Source organism: Anser anser, assembly GCF_964211835.1.
Source record: "Anser anser genome assembly, chromosome: 5".
NCBI lineage: Eukaryota > Metazoa > Chordata > Aves > Anseriformes > Anatidae > Anser > Anser anser.
This window is the reverse complement of record NC_139725.1, coordinates 44,202,068-44,223,225: the sequence shown is the minus strand read 5'-3', so window position 1 is coordinate 44,223,225 and position 21,158 is coordinate 44,202,068. Positions and strand designations below refer to the sequence as shown.

Below are 21,158 nucleotides of genomic sequence, written 5' to 3'. Positions count from 1 at the left end.
ATGTACCCCAAACATTTGCATGGCAACTGCTCTGTAAGTCAAAGTCAAGGGGTGACTTTACCTCCATGAGCAATATATCCTTGGAGCTCTGAGCTTGGACCTTTGGGTGTTGGATTTTCACTGCCACCGTTCTCCCATCTTGCAGCACTGCCTTGTGCACCTGGGCTAGTGATGCTGCTCCCAAGGGTGTGTCCTCAAAACTCATGAAGAGCTCTTTTATCTGTCAAGAGAAGAGAAAAAAGCATTAGCTTGGGGTGCCAGAAACTATCCCTAAGTAAAGCCCTGACCACAGCCCAGTATGCACCAAAGCTGGACAGGCTCAGCCCTTTCATCCTGCCTGTGTCCCCTGCCTGATCCCTGTCATTGCTTGGCTTCCCAGCGAAGCTCGCCAAGGAAGTGCCTTGAAGATGCTCTGTTTATGGAAACTTGTGTCAGAGCCCCAGCAGCACATTTCATCTAGGACATGGAGTGGCCAGGCAGCATCTGAGGTACCCCTCCATGCTATCCTGAAAACAGGTTGGAGTGATTATGGTCAGCAACCTTGGCTATTACTGGGTGCAGCGGCCTACGGTTGTCCCTTTTGTGTCATTCTTTTGCAGCTATTTAATACCACCCACCATCACCCTCCTGAAACATCACAGCGCACGCTCCCATCGATTACAGCAACATCAGCCAGCTTACATGGTGAAAGGCAGCACACAACGAGGAGATGGACTTGTTGGATTCAAAAAATGGAGTTTACACCTATTGCAGTTTACACCTGTCACTTGGCCTGAAAATATGTTTTATGTGATGGACTTTCTCATGCCTCAAATGAAATTGATCAGTACTCTCAGCTCAGAAAAAGCACCAGATGGGGCCAGCAAAGCGCTTTGTGGGCCAGAGAGGAAAGTATCAGCAGCTCTGGGCGTGTAAGTCAGGACTAGACTATAAAGAAAACTGCAGATTAGGAAGTAGATTCACCAGGGGGATGTTCAGGAAGCAAAAAACCTAGACAGATGTGGGTGAGGCAAAGGAAGACGTGCAAAGGCCAGTCTGCCCTGCATAATGCAGCCTGCTGCTAGAGCCCCTCAGTGCCGCCCTGAGAACGCTGTCACCACCGTAGTGTGGTATCACTGGCTGACTAGCCAGGCCCCTCAGCACATTTAAGCCCAGCGGGGGTGCCAACATGGTTATGTTACTGCTTCTGGCACAAAGCTAGTTCACATAATGCTGGTCAAGGGTTTCTGTCCTGCTCTGTATAGCAAGATGCAAACAAGCTCTAAGATTTCCAGAAGACTCAGCAAAGGGAACCTTCCCCACCATCTCCTTGGGCTGGACTGATCTCGGGTGAGCAGCTGAGAAGCCTGTAATTTATGCAGCAACAAAAAAGAAAGAATGCCAGTGCATTTTTATAACCTTCTTTTTAAAAGGTAATTAAAGACGGGAGCTGCAGCGAGCTAGTAATTAAATATGAATAAAGACTTTCTAAGCAAAGTCTTGATGCAAAGTGTTAAACGAATATTCTTTTTGCTGACAAGGAAGAAAAACACTACACGAGGAGCAGCCTGTTCCCTCCTGCAGCTGCCAGGGAATGAGCCCCCTCCCACACCACCGTACCCCTTCTCTCCCAGCCCCTTCCACAGAACCCTATTGGTAGCAACAAACTGGAGCGTTTGCAGCAATTAGATTCCAACAGAGACTCAGCTGCCTCCAATAATTCACTAGGAAGGTGCCTTTATTTATTTATTTAATTCCATTTGGTCCTGGCAGCGAAATCAATTAAGCAAAACAACTGCATTTAAAACCAACTAGTTATGTGTTTTTTAATTACAGCAGGTCCATAATTCAAACCTATTGACATTCCCGTCTCAAGAGAGTAAGGGTTTTTCTCTCCTCCCCATCCCTTTCTTTCTTTTCTCTCTCACTTCACTGCATTTAGGGATTCTTGTTTCAGACTAGTATAAAGAAGCACCTACAGGACAACAGATGGCTCAGGGGACTTGTGTTCAAGACAGAGGGATTTCTACCCTTCCGTGAAGTTTGTCTATCAGACAGAGAGACTGTTAAGGGGAAGAGACTCATGGTGGCCAGGAGAAGCATGCTGGGCTATGAGATCCCTAAGGAAAGAAAAAAATCCAGAGAATTTGCTACATAAGGTCAAACTGGGGTTTTCTTTCCCTCTTCCACTACCCTACATCCTCATATTAAAGGCATGTACCCTTTACAGAATACCAGCCAAGATCACTAGTCCACCTGTCATTAAGATGGTAACATCCTCTAGAGGTTAAAGCTCAGAACTGGGAGTTCATCGGCCTGAATCCCGTGTAAGGTACATTTATTGTAAGACTGCATATAAATTGGATAGAATTCCACCTGCTCTGGATTTCAAAAGCTTTTAATTGCCTACACTGTCAATCCAACCATTTTCACCACTACTGAATGCACGCAGGAAAAAAGAAGCTGCACTTATTCCCTCTGGCAGGAATAATATATACAATATTATTATGCGACTAAGTTTTCTCAAGAATACCATTTGAAGAAAGCTGTCTTGAGGAATTTTTTGGGCAGAAGGATTTCATTTAAAATCCTGTTATTAAGAAGAGGAAAGCCAGGTTAGCAGTCACATCCATTAGAGCCAGCCCAGTGGCCCTGCTGCAGCTCAAGGGGAAATCTGTGCGCCCCCGCGGGCTCCAGGCCAGAGCAGCAAGGGGAAGGACTGCACCAGGGTCAGAGAATTGATGGCTCCTCCAGGAGCAGAAGGGTAGAGCGTGCATATGGGGGAGGGAGCAGATCACAGCCAGGCCATTACACGAGCAGGTGTGAGGCTGAGATAAAGCAGCAGCACAATTACGGCTGGGCTCCAAGACCCCACTTAGCAAATTGCCCTCATTCATTATGAAATTGTCCTTTTGCAGCACACTGGAGGCAGCTAGCGCCTCTGAAGCAGGCTGCATGTCCCAAAGAGGCAAAAGCGAGTAAGAGGCTGCATGACATGGAAGCAGAAAGGGGGTGAGCCAGGCTCCCACACTGCTTGCCGGGGCACGGGGCTCCTTCCCCAGGGAAGGCGCTGCACCCATTTCATGCAGGTGAGGGACTTGCTGGAGCAGGCTGCAGGCTCTTGATGTTCACAAGTACCCAGTTAATAAGGACCCTTAACAAAAACTCTATCCATCATTTCCAGGGTGGATAATTAGCAAGCAAAGGTCTGGGACGGCCTTGGAGCCCACCTGACACGGTACTTGAGGAACTCTCAAGCTTCTTTCAGGCCACAGCTGGTCTCAAAGGGCCTTATCAAATTGGCTGTTACCATCTGCAATCCTGGCAGGAGATTAAACAAGCAGAGTTTCCAGACAGGTTTAATAAAGGTTTAAAAGAGAGAGAAGGAACTTTAGGGTTGCTCTTTGAAATGAGCGGGACAGCCAGCTGCAGGTTTACAGCTGCAGAGGTGAGCAGCGCCCCTGCACACAGTGGTTTCCCTCATTAGCTTGCTGTACATCCAGCTGCCCAGCGGGCACGTGCTCAACCAGCAAATGAACGTGTCATTGTACTTTACTGGTTGGAAACACAGCCCTGACTGTTTAATTCTAAAGAACGAAGCTTGTTTAATTTAAAATATGCAAAATCTTTTCATGATTGTTGGTATTAGTATTCATACCTTAGGGAGCCGATATAAAAGCTCTTACAGGATCTATCTACTTAGACACTTATTAGTATGTATTTGTGCTGAGGTTGCACCTAGAGACTGTCATTAGGCCCAGAGTGCCATTATAGGAGGTGCAGAGCCACTGAGGGCCCTGTACAAGCTCACAGACTCCAGGTGTCCCAGGTTGTCACCTACAGGCCTCCTTGTGTACTGAAGTGCCTTCCCAATGCGCACAGGGCTCTGCCCAAGTTTTTTGCACACGGTAGCTGATGCTGCAATGCTGAGCACCAGGATGCCTCAGAATTTTTTGTGAATCCCATCCTTAAACACTTAGGAAGTTACTGGAAGTCAATTGGATTTAAGCTCCTAAGTCCTTTCTGAAAGCATTGCCTTACAGGACCTGCCCAGCATGTTCTGAGAAGTCTTTGGCAGAGCTGGGATTTAACCCAGATATCCTGAGTTATAGCTCGGTGTCTTAATCTTCAAACCATAAATGTTAAATGTGCATGTCTTGCTAGCTAATTTCTTTTGAAATATATTGCCTCTTAATCCCAACCTTTTTATATCCAAGTGCTGTAGCAAATGATCTAATATTACGGCTTGGTTTCAACCTGCCCACTCCACAGAGAGGTGTGTTTCCTTCACTTCCCAGAAAGGCTGCTAACAACTTACCCCGGAGCAGAAGCCTAAGTCATGGAGCCTCTTCCTGACCCAACACTACGTATCAGCAGATGGATGTCACGTGTCAGCTGTCTGCTCGGGACAAATTCAGGATGCAGTGAGATGCAGGATCACTAATGCCCTTTTTTATTTTTAACTAAAAGCTGAGACTTTCTAATCATTGGAACAGGTTGCCCAGGGAGGTGTTTAAGAAAAGGTTGGATGTGGTACTTTGGGACATGGTTTAGTGGGTGATAGTAGTGGTAGGGGGATGGTTGGACCGGATGATCTTGGAGGTCTTTTCCAGCATTAATGATTCTGTGATTCTCTTATTGGAGGTGCCTCAGCGCCCAGCCCTGTTCAGCTGGCAGGCTGAACCCTTCCAGCATGCTGCTCCAAACTCCTGTAGGTGGTGTAGACAGAATAAATCTAAATAAAAATCTTTTGCACTTAAGGATCCTACCGAGGAGGTTTCCAGCAGAGTCCAGCGTGTTTTTGTACTGAGCCAGTACAGTACAGGTGGGTGACGGCACCGTACAGGAGACTTTCAAATGCCCAGCACTTCCCTAGGAGAGTCCTTCACCAAAGCATTTCAAAACTGCCTTCAACAACTTATTTTTTTCAAGGATTTTAAAGGACTGTTTAGTGTGGAAAGAGAGACAATGGGGAGGGAATGTCACAGGGCTCTATAAAATCACTTCAGTCATGGAGAACAGGATTGGGAATGTTCATTTGCTTTGTAGAAAAACTCAGGAGCAGCAAATTGTCAATTAACACACAAGATAAGCTGACAGCAGGATTAAAACCAGCAAAAATAAGTATTTTTTCCCCCTACTGTTTAAGTAAGCCATGGAACTCATTGCTAAGGGTGTTATGAATTCCAGAAGTATTCCAGAAGTCCAGGTCGGTAGAAAATCCAGCACAAATTATTAAACACCAAGATACAGTCCCTTGCCCAGGAAATCTCTAACCATCAGATTAGGAAGCTGGGAGATCATACCACGTAAAGTTTAATTGTATGCCTGCCATGTTTTTACAGCCTCAGACTCTTAGCCAGCACTGGCGATGCTTAGAGACAGAGCAGTGGCTTCATCTCTTGGTACGAGTACCTCCATCGTTATGTTCTTCAGAAGCTCTTCCCACCAGACTGACCAGTCTCGAAGACAGCAGGATGGAAAACGAAGGAGGTGTTTCACCTGCTGCTAGCCTGGGGCTCAGCTGCTGTTTGACAGCCTGGAAAGTTACTGACATACTGTGCAGTTCCTAGGAGCGCAAAGGGTGCGGGGGAACAACAGCTGGAGGTGGCTCCCTCTCCAGGGTAAGCTCTAGCTCTGATAACACTGCAGCTTCATGAAATGCCTGTCATGCAACATTCAGATAATAAAGTTGCTGTTGGAACCAAAAGTACTGTAAATATGCCAGTATTAAGCATAAATATGCCCATATCAGGGGACTGTGCCAGAGCCTAGCACATCTGGAGAAACTGCAGCAGAAGCTGAAACCATCTCAGCCAGAGGCCATCTGTAGATACTTCCCTGTGCTCCACAGCTTCCCCAATCAAATCCACTCAAATCCATCGACAGACCGGGACCCGAGGGTGATGATGCTATTCTCTTATCCCCAAAAATCAATGCAAACTGAAACATTCAAAACCTCCACAATTTCACAGCAGATGTCCTCTTATGATCACAGCATGTTGTAATTGCTCCTGAGCCCTGCATTTTATATTTGGAGATAGCAATCTATGAGAAGTCCTGCTATTTCTGAAGGGGTGACTAGGTGATACACGATTAACTTGAACTTCTTACCTCAGAGGTGATGATACAACAGGGCTCCTTTAACAAATAGGATTGGGTTTTGATGGCTGGGAGCAGCTTTCAGCCTCCTAGCATTTGGATGCCAGGCAGCAGCACAGGAAGATGCACATGGCGGAGTGGCTATAAATCATTTCAAGACAAAGGGGATCATACAGTTGGGAGAGCGGTCCGTGGAGGAAGATGACAGCAAGAGAGGGCTTACGGTAGGCAAATTTTGCACATCTCCTTGTGCTATGATTCTCCAAGCTGGATTTCCTTTGACGAGGTGAATTGATTCATCTGTTTTTTCCATTCCTGATAGAGATGACACTGAACATTCCCCTCTTGATCATGGCTCCATGGATGGCAACTTGCTAAGATAAGTGAGCCCAGTCTGCAAGAACCTTCTCAGATTTACACAAGGATCGTGCTGTCTCATAGCCTCCCAGATGAAACATCATTGAGCACTGTGATAATAGGATCTGTGAGTTTGCTGGAAGACAGAACCACACATACCACTCTGGGAACAGAGCAGGTTTCCCAGGGAAGCTCTGGGGGCTGTAGCTGCCATCTTAACACTGCCTAGGATAGTGTCCCTTCTAATTCATGTGGCAGAATAGCTGGAGAGTTACTCAGCTGTAAGCCTGATGTAACATTTCTAAGACTTATGGCTCCCAGAACTTTTGGAATTCTCTTTATTGACACAAGGACTATATTGCTCTCAAAACACCTTCCCTGGATGTAGATCCAAGGGATGTGAACCTCACTGTGGACTGGTCACCTTTTCAAGAACATACAGGTAACTGTCCATAGCACCATGGAATCACTGATCTCTGCGAGACTGCAAGACCATAGTTCTAGGTATGAGAAAATGTTACCTTGGAGTACAGCAAGCTACTTCTCAGACAGCAAACGACATTTTATTCCTATTGCTCCAGCCTCTCTATCCCCTCTATGAAAACAAAATGTCACAGTGTTGCTCCAAGAATTATTAAGACAGCAAAAACTGAAAGATTAGATTTATCGCAGCAGACAGTGGATTATGAAGAATAATTTATCAAATGTCAGAACAAACAGCCCAGAATTTATAGGAGGCTTTGTTGAGTCAGTGAAATCTGATTGGACTTCTCCCCACCTAATGAATGCCAAGCCTAATTGATGGTTCCTAAGTGCGTCTGTCAAGAATATGTATTTATTAACTCAATATTTTTAATGATATTGTAGATATATGCAGAATACTGGTTTCTTCTGAGTGGATTCCATGGTGTTCATACTACATATACATGTAAGTGTCCAAGTATATAGAGGTATACACTGCATTCAAATGAATCCAGGTAACAGAAACGTGTATTCTGACATACTGAAACAACATACGCCTTATTACAGAAAATCCCTACAACTTTCAGTGCACAGGAGGGAAAGCAACGTGGTCCTTCTCCAGGGGAGACATGATGCACATTAAGCTCAGAAGAGCTGAGCCCTGACATTGGCTCCCCCGGTATCCTCCTGTGTGATGCTGGGCCACACGCTGTTGCAGAGCTCATGCCAAGATGACCAGAATTAGGGCTGTCCATTCAGCTATAAATCTGCTCTTACCAATTTCTCAGGACCGAAGTTGTAGCTTTAATATCTTTTTTAAACCTGTCTGCCTAACACATATACAACAGTTGTCACACTAAGAGCCATTGACATGTAACTTCATCTGCCAATGGTATGAGTTTGCTCCTGGCATGCCAACCACTGCTAACTTGGTTAATCGCTGCTAACACTGCACAGCAATATCACAAAACCACTGAGGGCTGTCCATCGACCAGTCTTCTGGGAAAGGGCTGAGATGAAGCTGGAATATGAAGTTCATCTCTTCCTGTTCTCTGTATCTTGTACCACTTCGGTACTCTACAGCCTACTGGCAGATATACCACTGAGAATCTTCTCTGGGATCCTATCAACAATGCTTCCCAGTCACAAAACCACCAATGTTACAGAAGAACTCTGCAAAAGGAAGAGTCCTTTATCCCATCATCTGGAAACCAAAGTATGTCCACTCTTCCACTGCCCCACACCTAGGATCTTGCCTGTACCCTGTTCTGCTCACCTGCCATCCTCATTCTGTAGTTTCTTGTGACTAGAAAAGCAGCAGGAAAGCCTACGTTAAGACACCCTTGCTTTCATCTCATCCATCCACTGAGCTGTACAGCAACAGTACCAGTCTACTTGCCATAGTAACTTCAATTGTTAGAGAGCCATACTTTGAGGAAAAGCACCTTTTATTCCATCCCTGATTACTCCTGCTTAATAGTCTGTGCTCAGGCTCACACACAGTACCTTCATTCATTTTCCCGTGTTAAGACAAGACAGATCTGTCTGCGAATATCACTCATGGTGGATCGAAACCAATCCCAGTGGTGACAGCTCCACAGGCAGTAACAGCAATGAGAAAACAGAGCCGATGCACATCTCCTGAGATCCCACCTGAGAGCCTGAGAGGTGAACGTCACCTCCTGTCTCTCTGAAAGGGGAGCCACTTACCCATGGCTCCTAAAAACAAGCTAAAGCCCTGGAAGACTAGCCAGCATACCTTTATACATTGTTCATCATGATAATCCAGATGAAATGGCAACCTCATTCTTCTCCAAGTTTTATTTTTTCCTTGGATTCAATTCCAGAGCATGAATATGATGGTGAGAAAATGCACTCTTGCAAGAAAGTTATCAGAAGAGTGTTTTTGTCAGCAGCCCATGTCAGCATCAGGTAGCATCCCACAGTTCAGGCCCAGGTTCCAGTGGGCCCTGCCCTTCCCAGCCTTGCGCCTCCCACGTCAGCCAACAATCCTTCAGTACTGGCAAGATGCAGCTGGCTGCCCTTGAAGGATTCAGAAAACAAAGATCTGTCTCATACCAGGTTGGACAAGCAGGACAGAAGCCTCAAACAACTGCATTCAATGAGCAGTATGATCAGACTGTGACAAATCAAGCCACCTGGTTCTTGGTTGGATTCCTTACAACCTATGCTGCTGAGGGGGTAAGATTAAATATAAAAAAAAGTTGCTTTAGTTCTAAACAAAGGAAATCACAAAATTCATTCCCATAAATGTAAGGATTGTCATGGCCAGACTGGAATCTCACTGTCTCAAGAACATCCTTCTGACTGTCACAAGGAGATAAATGTTTTTCATCAATGAAGCTCTTGGGTGTCCTGCTACCTTCCAGAGAGACAGAATACCAAGATTAACTCAGCTCAGCATCCTGGTATATGCTATCAACAGTTGGAGTGGTACAGGTTTTCTATTAGCATCACTACAGCCTCTTCCATGCCGAATTTCACTCAGTTGTCAGTACTGTTCATCGTCCAAGTGCCGGTTTTACAAAACACTCTTAAAGCAGAGAGACTGTGCATTACACCTCTGACATAAGATGGATATCATGCTGGATAGCGGGAAAACAAAGAATCCAGACATTACCACAGGTCTTGTACAACATCTTTGGCATCACAAGCACATACGGCAAACCAGAGAGAAGAAATGGTCGAACTGGGATGTCTCTGAACCAGCCTCTAAACCATCCATGAGTGTGAACATTACTTCTGGTCAAACCACTCCATTTCAGCAGACAGTTTTCCTCCACACCTGTAATCCTATGCTCAGAATTAGGTTCCATGAATCCTTTCGTTCCAAGATGTCCATTACTAAAGGACAGATTTTGATATTGGAGGCTGCATCATGATTTTAAGTTGCAAATCCACTTCACTTCCCTATAGAGAAGCTGCAAAGTGGAAGAACTTCGCATCACTGAAATAAATAATTTCCTCAGGATCCCCCTGAATGATAACAAACTACTGGTCCCTCTAACACCCTGATGTCGCTATTGGGACAATGCCCACTTCCTCTTGGCAGATGCATTTAATCAGCACAATGACCTGGCTTCTTCAGCAGCCCCCTTGTTTCCACCTCAGAATAAGCTTCTTGTGCAGCTGGTTGCCTTCCTGCTATCTTAAACAATTTCCCAAACCCACTCTATGACTTGCCTCCAACAGCAGCCAGTGCTTTCTGATCCATAGTCAAGCCACAGTCCACCAGCAACCGTGCTTCTGTGGAACAGAAGGTAGAAGACAACAACCTCTCAAAATGCACACTAAATAGTGTCACTGCACACTGTTTTGCATGATATAAGCAACTTAGTCTACACAAAACACGCAGAGTAAAGCTGAGGCATGTATACAAATATAAATTCCTGTTCGCTTCCTTCCATTTCATCATGCCGAAAAAGCAAGCAGTGACTTGTGAGCCACTTACTCCCTCCAACGGCGCAAGCCATGGGGCAGGCAGGTGCTCCAATCTGCCCCATGTTCCACGTCCTCCCCTTGCACATACAAGCACTTCCCTTTCTCTTAATTTGCTCTTTCATCTTGAGCTGTCTTCCACTTGAGTTGAACAGTGTTCATTAAAACCACTGTTTTATCTCTGTCTTTTTGGAGAAATATTACTTCTCCTGCACCTCTCCTGTCTGTGAGGATGGAGCCATACCTGTCAATTTTTGAGACAGATTGGAATCACAATTCTTCAAGAGCACACCACTTCTCCACACCACCTTCCTTTTTTTTTTTTTGTTTTAATTGAAAGACCTCACTCTCTTTCTCTCTTTCTCCTGCTAATAAAGGAGCTCCCCATCCTTGTTACACTAGTGAGCAGTGAGAACTGCCAATAAACCTCCTTCTGCATCCTGTCTGCCCAAATGGATTCTCCTACTCCATGGTGCAGGAGAGGCAGTGGTGGCCCCTTTCTACCAAAACCCCAGGCTTTGAGGCTTACTGCATTCCCTTTAAGTTCTTCTTCAGCTCCCCAGCAATAGAGCTGAAAGTGCTAACACGGCAGGAACATCCCTCTAGCTCCTAAGGAAGACAGCAGCAACAGCCTTCTGCTTTCCTAACAGCTCTGTTAGCACGTCTGAGCAGCTTCCTTATCTCTCTCCCAGCTTTCTGGAAACATTCCACCAAGTTCTGCCTCAAACCACCCTCCTGTTTCCTTTCTCACTACAACAGGCAGTGTCACCAACCTGTCAAGCACGCCTGCAACCTGAGCCTTTTCACCAACACTGACCTTCCTCTCGATCTCATTTCCAAGCCAGGTCCAAATCTTGCATGTTCCTTAAGTACAACACGCCCCCAGAATGTTTTGTTCTATCAGCCCAGTTCCCATCCTGTCACACCTTGATACTGAAACACCTTTTTGCCCCTGGGTTTGACACATGCACACTGGTCTGGCCTGGACCGTACCTATTCGAAGTATCACACCTATTCCAAGGCAGGGTAAAGACTGCTGCCCTGCCTCACCCCTTTGGCCTCACCACAGTCTGTTTATAGCCTTCCACTAACTCCTCTTCTCTGTTGACCAAACTTGCCTGTTTTCCTTCACCTTCAGGTCTTCAGGGCTTATTTTCAACTTAACTAGTAGTCCAGTACGGTCTCTGACCTTGACACTGTGTGGTGATCTGTTGTCTTCTATTTTCTAACAAAGGTGGAAGCTTTCTAGGGCAGAAATTGATTTTTACTCACACCTGTACAGAGCCTGGCATAGTGAACTCCTCACCCATGACTGGAGCACCAAGTACAAGTGCTCACAAGTGACAGGTGACAACAATTCCACTGTTCTCCCCCTTTCTGCCCCAAAGTTCCCCTTCCTCCTGAACCACGCACATAGCGAGACACATGCGGGTCTCCAATGCACGCAGAGCATCTCAAACTCCTGCAGACGTTCCCAAATGACATGTCACCGCTACAGATGCCAGCAGCACATTTGGAAGGAAATGCCACAGAGATGGGGCTAGTTGGCACGTTAAGCAAGGAAATAAGATTTAAGAAAGCACCAAGAAGCAAATGAATTTCCAAGAGAATTTTGACTCCTGGCATAAACACGTCCCTGCCACACACTGGCTGAAACCAGAGTAGGAAAGGGTCAACGGACCCACAACGACAGGCTCGGTTTAGTCACAGCCAGGCAGAGGGATGCTCTGCCGCGCGGACTGCAGAGATGCCCCGAGGGCCCTGTCAGCTGTAAGCCTGAGCAACAGCAGCAGTCCTGTGAGAAATAACCAGCTGCCAGAGCCTGAGGATATGTAGGGACCTTCGGGAACAGACATCACCTGTACCTCATCTTAAATGCCTCTGATTCAGTTTTTGAAGCCTCAGGGCTTTGAGAAGCGCAAGAGAGAAGGGGTGGGGAGGAGGAATGTCTATGATCAGGTTTATGTGACTATGCAGAGTGGTAAGGGGATTTCTGGGGATATACAGTTAGGAGAGGTGGGCTACAAGCACCTTACTGGCAAGCAAAGCTGCACCTAAAGAGGTAAGGAGGTGGCACGGGGCAGTGCATTTGTGTGCACAGCTTGTGTGGGGAATGGTAGGCAAAATCCTCCACCCATAGAGAGGTAAGTGAAGAAGAGGGCCAGGATAGGTGTTTCAGTGTGTGCAGAGGTAGGGTGTGCATGGGTAGCGGAGCGCTGTTTTGCAGGATACATATCTGCCAGGACAGCACTGCTTACACGTGAGTACATGCTACACTGGCAGACCTATTTACCTCCTGAAAGAGAGAGAGGCAGAGGGAGGAGAGATGGGTGCTCCTGTGAGTACTACAAAGAATATTTAGGTGTGTTTCTTCAGAAAGGGACGAGGTAAAATGTTTCTAGATCTGGGACAAAGGGCAGGAATAGCAGAAGCTGCATTGCACTGCCCAGCAGCCTGTCACCAGGGTGGACAGAGGCACGGCACAATGAAAGCAGTCTCAGCCAGATTCTGCCCAGATACGTCCTTTCCTCTGGCTTTGGCCATAATTACATCAATGCCAAAATTTATCAGAAATGTATCCAAATGTGATAAAGTTTTATTGAAGCACAGCATTACTCCAGAGTAATACAGGTAACAGATGCAGGAGCATAGATGTGAGGTAGACATGGAAGTACATATAGCCTAGCAGATATGAGTATCTCTGCCTGAATGGAACACATATCAAGAAGTGGATATAATGAGGTCACTACATTACAAGGAAGATGCTAAAAAGGTAGTAAATCCCTGCAGAAGATGTAAAATTCATAAATCACAGAATCATTGAATAGCTTGGGTTGGGAGGGACCTTAAAGACCACCCAGTTCCAACCCCCTGCCATGGGCAGGGACACCTCCCACCAGACCAGGTTGCCCAAGGCCCCATCCAGCCTGGCCTTGAACACCTCCAGGGATGGAGCATCCACAGCTTCTCTGGGCAGCCTGTGCCAGTGCCTCACCACCCTCAGAGTGAAGAATTTCTTCCTAATGTCTAATCTAAATCTCCCCTCTTTTAGTGAGCTAGTTATTGGTACTGACTGTGCCTTGACAGGATACGGAAACATCTGCACACCCAGCAGACCACTCAATGGAAAAAGGAGACCCACCTGTGCAGCCCACACCACAGAGAACAGGGTGCTGGGACTGAAAAGAAGTAGAGGTAGAATAACTTACAAGGAGATCTGGATGGTACCCAGGAGTTTGTATCCTTTGCTATTCTCAGACAAAACGTATGGAAACACAAAGTCAATCAAGAGAAACAACTGCACACCAAATGAAATCCACAACAGACTCTCTGCCAACAGCATTACTGGCACTGTGCTGGGGAAAGGCATCCATACATCCCCTAATGATCAGACATATGAACACAGCAGCCCAGAGCTCCCTGCACTGATTGAGAGAGGAAAGTCCTATGCTAAGCTAGCCACATATTTCCTGCTTCCTCCTTGTCAAACTTCCTTCTGAATACCAACTTCTCCTTTCCTCTCCCAACTGTGTTTCCTCTCCCAACTGTATTTCCTCTACTTCTCATGCCTCTACTCTGATCTACCTGCTCCTTCTACAGTTTGCTTATTCTCTCTGCCTTCCTTCACTTCCTTCCATGTTTCTTCCCTTGCCCCCGAATCTTCCTGTAGGGCTGCCAGGTCTTTGGTTCAGTGACATAACTCAGCTGATTTACCCTTCTTAAAGCAATGTCTGCTCTCACGTAAATCACCCTCCAAACCCAGCCTGTGAAATGGGCTTGTTCACTAAACTCTATGAATAGGAAAGTAGGCACAGCTGGCCTATTCATAATCAACATAAAAAATAGATTAGCACTTTACAGATTAAACATTATCGTTTCAACAGTTAACATAAATCAACTGCACTTACAGGCCTAGCATTGCTGCTGCCACTGCAGGGTGACAGGCGTTGCAAAGGGAAAGGCTGCCAGTCCGGGGTGCAGCGGTAAACAGCTCATTTGTCTTCCACCTTGAAAGTAAGTTCTTGCCTGGCACCCCCAGGGTGTACTGCTAGAGGTTGTTACAAGGATAAAAGTGGGCTAAGAAAACAAAGGTAGGGGGTTAATTTTGATTAATCCACATGCATTTCCGAGGAATTCAGCAACCCACTATTCTAAGGCCAGAATCCAATTGCCCTGCACCCCTCCCTAGAGCTGCTGCAGCTCAAAACCAGATGGAGCAACAGAGTCAGCCCCTGGAAAAGGAACAGGACAGGGAGCCTCTAAACAGTTCCTGGTATCTAGCTCTGTTTTCTAGCTCACAATCATTGGGCTCCTGTGGCTGAAGTGAAGCAGTTTGGTGGATTTGGTCTAATTACATTACCCATCTCAAAAAAAAACCCTCATCATAAGCCAGGGAGGCACCTCACCAGCGAAGGGCTGAGGACTGAGATCCACTCCAGATGTGCCCCCCTGTCAGCAGTGCCAGGAGAGAGTGGCCCAGAACCAGCCACTGATCGGGCTGCACCTCTTTCTTCATCGGGTAAAGGACACTAAGTCACTGGAGACGCTCAGCCCAGCATACTATCAGCAGTGTGCTATGGCTGTGTAGCGAACAGTGAGAGAGGACTCAGAGCCAGTACAGTCACTACCCTTCACTTCCACCCTGCTCACCCACTGAGAACCACCCCATATCTCAAACGGTTAGCTTGGAGCTGCCAACCTGTAATTCCTGAGCTGGTCCTGGTGATTGCAAGGGCATAAGTGACAGGATATGCTATTAAGAACCATTCTCATAGCTCTTTCAAACAAAATAAATAAATATAAAGAAAAAAAATAAAGAAAAGGAAGAGGTTAGATTATGGTCCAAGGGACAAACGCAGCCTGGGATAGGTGGCGTGGTACACAGGAGCCCCTCAAGGGCTTAGATGTTTCCTTGCCAGCAGGGGCAAAGATAGTAGCAGTTCAACAAAAGACAGGGCAGTATAAGTTTTGTAGAAAGACTTCTTTAGTATAACCCCACTTAACAAGCCCTGGTAATTTTAATTGCTCTAGTCTCTTCCTACCCTTTCTTGATAAATGGGAATAATGCCTAATAGACCTGAACCGATCAGTTACATCCAATAAGATGATTGGCAAAATTAGCTTTGTTCTCCATTCACAACCGATACTACCTCAGTTTCATCCATTTTCTGAAATGAGCCAGCTAATGCATATTTTCTACTAATCATTTGAAATTTGGAAGGGTTGGTGCTGAAAAGCCTCTTCCAGAAATTTGCCCATTTGAAATGGATTGGTTATGTGAGCTTTGTGAGGGAAAAACTCATCGGTTTGCTTCAGCTGAGCTCTCTTGGCACCAGCAGTAGGTCACATGAGATTATTGCTTCAATTGTCACAGACAGCTTCACAGGTTTGGCTCTGAACTGTGCGTCCTGTAAAACCAAAGCTTACAGAAAATAAGTGCAAAATGTGCATAATGGTCACAAACATAACTTGATTTCCACAGAGAACATTCAAAAACTTCCTCTCTCTCAGGCTGGCCTACTTAATAGGAACTGAAACACTTAGCTCGTTAATGGTGGAAAGGCCTTTGAGACCCCTGAGATCCCAATTCTTGCTTCAATTTTCAAAAACACAAAACATGTGTGAGGCTTCCCATGAAGAGGATTTCCCATGTTCTCACTCACAGCAGCTTTTTCAGAGGGAGGAAAACCTGCAGGCAGGCCTGAAGTCCTTTCTATAACTCAGTGTCCTTCCAAAAATATGGAACTCAGACTGATCCCAGAAGTGCCAGAAAACAGAACTTATTAGATCGCATGTACACCTCAAAAACGTGTAAAAAAAAAATGCTATGTCTATCCTGTGTGTTAGGAAAATGCAGATAGGCCAAGTTGAGGCCCTGTAACTCCTTACTTCATCTCATCTCTTTTGCTTCATCTTCAAATGACCTTTTGCCAAAAGACACCAGACTCACTGTGCCAGGTTCTCATGTTCCTGATGGGTCAAGAGCCAAATAACTGTGCAGACATAAAACTCTGAAAGAAAACAGGAGATGCAAATGAGGCAGAATCAAGTAGGAAATGAGGAGATCAGTGGGCGGGCAGATAACAAGATTCCCTGCTCTCTAAGAGAAAAATCAGGCATACTAAACCCAGCCTGTGCCTAGATCTGAGCACCAAGTGGGAATATTTCTGAGTGTATCAGCAGCAGGCTTTGAAACAGAAGCCAGTCCCCCCACATGGCAGCTCAGGGTTGCTGCCCCTGCCCAGATCCTGCTGGGTCTTAAAAGCATGCAGACATTTTTGAGCAAATGAGATATACTCTGAGTTCAAAAAAAGAAAGTCTTCGCATGCAAGAAGGCCACCCAAGGACTACTAATCCCAGTTAGAAATAGAGGTTTCCAGTGACTGTTTGTTGCTGGAAGGGTGACCCACGTGTTCAGATACGGTCTCTGCCTGTGGAAGGAGCACTGCTGAGCACCATATCCACCACCTCCACAGGCACGGACCCTGAACACAGCCTGACACAGCTGTGCTGCGCGCTGGCAGCCAAGACTTGCATCAGAGAAACACTTCAGGTGTCATCAAATCTCTCAGAAAACTATACTGAAGAGAGCCTACCATCTGCACACAAGACACTGTGAGCCAACAAATTCCATGCAGGTATATCATATACTAATCCCCATGCACCTAAACAATCTGTGAATTAAAGAAGTCACTAAGCATGCCAATCAGAATTACTCCTTACCAGGCCATTCCCCTTTCCATCTTCTGATCTCAGATGTTTCAACTTCTCACAGAAGACTAAAAAAAATCCTTCAGAAAAACCACTGCCCAACCTCTTCTATTGTAAACCATTAACTTAAAGGAAGGAAAAGAAGATTATCTTCTAATCTATCCACCACAACCTTCCTCCTCATGGGCAATGGGGCTTAGAGCATCTGGGAGAAGTAAACAGTCATCTCACACATGGTAGGAGGGAGTACTCTGTCCCAAAGCTCCCCTGGGAATAAGGACACCAGCTTGCCCTTGGTGCGACGTTAAGGACCAATGACTCTGGAACCTGCAAACAGAGCGAGCAGCGGCATGAGGGACAAAGCAAGGTAGACCACCTGAGCCACACCAAGTCCCCTGTTTGCTTTCCCTGTCCACTCTTAGCACTGGAGCACTGCTTCTGGGCAGCTACCGCCTGCACAGGCCTGGTGTGGGGGCAGCTGCACTGAGCCCCTACAGAAACAAGGGACTCCTCTTACCCAGAGACGGGGCCCGGTGGAGGCAGCGGCAGCAGCAGGAGCGGTGCAGCGGCTGCTCCTGCCTTCCAGTTGAGTAATGTGGGCCCATTTGTTCTGGATGACATTAATGCTATTCACCATCCATCTCAGACTCTTTAAATTACCTTTTTATGGCCAAAATCCTTTTCATAATTGATAAAAATCTCTTTTTTATATCCTGAGTTATTGAAAAAAAGTAAAGTTTTTTTATTCCTCATTATAATTTTAATACAAATGTGGTTTTTATTGACAACTGCTTGGAAGCCCTGATGGGCCTACCGAGAGAGACCAGCAGAGGGGTGGGAGAAGGGCCAAATCCCCAGCCCCGTGCTTACAACAGCAGCTTGCACCATCACGGTCCTGACCATCACAGCCCGGTCTCCACTCTGGTGGGCAATGAGGGTGGGTAATGTCACAGAAAAGAAGATTGCCAGTGCTGGACTTAAAGCCCACAGCAGGCGGAAGAGGCTCTTGGTGACCTAACCCTAGTTTCCTCATGCCTGTTGGTGATGGGAGGGCCAACTTCAAAGCAGGCCCAAGGCACAGCATTGCTGGAGTGGGGTACATGGGGAAAGAATCAGGATCACAAGCTACAGGAGGCCCAGACTTTGAGGTTTTACCATGGGACATACAGCCTGTTTGACAGAGTCATTTGGCATCAGACCCTCAGCGCTGAGGAGCTGCTGAGGGAGCTGGGATTGTTCAGCCTGGAGAAGAGGAGGCTCAGGGGCGAACTTATCGCGCTCTACAGGTACCTTAAAGGAGGCTGTGGCGAGGTAGGGATTGGTCTATTCTCCCACATGCCTGGTGACAGGATGAGGGGGAATGGGCTAAAGTTGCGCCAGGGGAGGTTTAGGTTGGATGTTAGGAAGAACTTCTTTACTGAAAGGGGTGTTAGGCATTGGAATGGGCTGCCCAGGGAGGTGGTGGAGTCACCATCCCTGGAGGTCTTTAAAAGACGTTTAGATTTAGAGCTTAGTGATATGGTTTAGTGGAGGACTTGTTAGTGTTAGGTCAGAGGTTGGACCCGGTGATCTTGGAGGTCTCTTCCAACCTAGATGATTCTGTGAGAAATGGTGAGAGTGACTGTGTGCGCACTGACTGGGCCACGCAGCGGCACTTTCAGGCAGAACACCCCGCCTTTGCAACTCTGGAGGGAGGCGGCACATCTCCCGGCATCCTACATCAGTTCAACAACACCACCAGCCTGCGACAAGGCTTCCTGGGGTCACGACAGGATCTGCAGCATCATGACCTGAAGACCTTGTCCTCCGGTAGGGTAAGCGAATATTCTCTAGGACAGCATATGGAGCCAGCTACAGAAAGTGTTTCACGGTCCCCTGGGAACAACTTGGATGCTGTAGGACATGCAGTGTAATACCCAACAGCCTACTGAAGCCTGAGCTACTCTTCCACAGGGCTGCACACTGCTTCAACAGTTCTGCAAATCAGAAGTAAGCATATGTCTTGCCAGAGCTTAAAGTGCTGATAAACAGTTCCAGAAAGAAAGGAATCAGTCTGTCCTCCCCCCTCTTGCTGGCACAGCAAAGGCTGCCATGCTGTACCAAGAGTGCCTACAGAAAGAGGAGTGAAATAAGAAGTCTCTCTTATTCCCTCTGTCCTTTCTCAGACTGCAACAGCTCAAGGGCAGGGAAGTTTCTTGCAGTGGTTAAGGCTGTCGTGGCAAAAGCCAGGACATTAGTACCTTGCTACAGTTTTATTCCAGCTCCTTTCCCTGGTAGGTTCACACAGGCATAGGATTTTTGCCCCTCCTTGTCAAATGACTGTGTAGCATTGCTGGGCATCCTTGTAGTGACCATGCTCCCAGGTGTATATGGGTCTATTTCAACAGGGGGTGAATAAACCTTATGTACCCAGCCTATAAAACACTTTGGGAACCTTGTGAGCAATTTAAGGTAGAGGAACAAAGGTTAGCCTCCCTCTTAGCCACGGTTTTGCTGCAGGTACGACGACTTCTCAGACAAAGAGTACACATTTGTTTCTCACTGCACAGCAGCGGTGCCTTGCCAGGTACAAGGATAGGAATCCAAGGAGAGCAAAGCCCTTTAACCGAAGGCTGGGTCCCCCATACACCACTGTCTGTAAAAATATATTCTGATTCAACAGCTACAGCACAGGAGGTTTCTCCAGCACACGTGCTTTGGTTACAAATCACAGTCAAACCGCTGCCGTATCCTGCCCTGCTCGACCAGCAAGCTCCATTACTGCACGGCTGCAGGAGGCTTCTTACAAATGGCAAAATAGTCCTTGAACAGGTAAAAGCCACAATTAACTAACTGTGGATGAAAAGGATGGTCTCCTTGGAGGTGCTGGCTAATCAAGCAATTAGAAACTACTTCCCATTACCTGTGCTCCCACAAAGCAGGGCTGGACTGACATCCTTCTAAACGTCTGGCTTTCCATCTGTTTAAACCCCTTATATGATTTGGCTTAATCACAGTGAAGCCTTGACCCCTGGGCTCTCCCCAGCGCTTTCTCCCAGCTTTGAACTAAGTGAGCACTGGAAGCAACAAATTCAATCACTGGCACGTTCTCTGCAGGGAGCCTGTTTTGCCCCTTGGTCTTCCTGGAGCACAGCAAACCCTCCAGAAGTTGTGTAAGTGTGTGTGCAGATGTGGATACCTGGGGTCAAAAAAAAAAAAAAGAAACAAAGCTGGTCAAAATTTCTTGAGACCCCTGACTTAACAGCAAATGAGACTGCTCCAGCTTCAGCAGTTTCCACTCAGCTCTGAAAAAGTTTCAGCAGCTGTGAGTGAGGGGCCGAAGATGTGAGGATAAGTCAAGGCGATAGGAGGAAGGAGAAACCCTCATTCTCACAGCCAGGTAAGGCCAGACCCTTACCCTACAGGCCAGAACACAGCCTGGGCCCAAAGCACCTGGGCAGCCATGCAGTACCAGCACCCTGCCAACATGGGAAAGCCCCTACGTGGCATCACACTAGCCCCAGAGGGGTGCTGACTTTATCCTTGCCCTAACTCCCAACTGCTTAATCCCAGACCAAACATAGGAACAGGGAGCAGAGGACCAGCCCAAGGGGAAGCTGTCAGAGAAGAGCAAAACCAAAGGATCTGGGAGATTTCTGTATGAATAATGCTGGGGAAGGAGGGGAAGAAATGGCTTCCACCAAGAAAAAACACCTCCTACATGACTAAAAGCCTGGGTAGAATACAGAGTACATAAATACATGAAGTGCAAGAATGAGGAGTCTTGGGGAAAGGTCAGAAAGCTGATTACAAAATGCTGATGTGTGAAGATGGTCTGGAAGCTGGTGAGCAATGGGCTCTGGAAAGAGCCATTTTGCTGTACATTGGATAGGGATTACATTGGTGCTGAGTGGGAAGAGATTTGCTACTACCAGGATGTGTGCTATGACCAGATGGATGACAGCAAACCAGGAGGTATGTTGGGCCTATAAAGAGGTAAAAGAGTATGCTGGGGTAAGAAGGATTATGCAGTGACACCAGTGACAGCAGCTAGACTCACTGTTCATTGCACAGCAGAAGAGAAATGAGTTCCACAGAGCCACAGTAGG

The 21,158-nt window shown here is 46.7% G+C and overlaps 1 protein-coding gene across 11 annotated transcripts in view; it reads right to left on the bottom strand.

The window, feature by feature from the left end:
• The window catches only part of ADCK1 (aarF domain containing kinase 1), an 89,228-nt gene that overhangs the window by 24,554 nt on the left and 43,516 nt on the right, over window positions 1–21,158 (bottom strand). For all 11 annotated transcript variants that reach the window (XM_083838592.1, XM_083838590.1, XM_083838583.1 and 8 more), the window contains one exon: window positions 62–220. In XM_083838592.1, coding sequence (XP_083694718.1) covers window positions 62–220 — 159 coding nt within the window. The remainder of the gene's footprint in view (window positions 1–61; window positions 221–21,158) is intronic.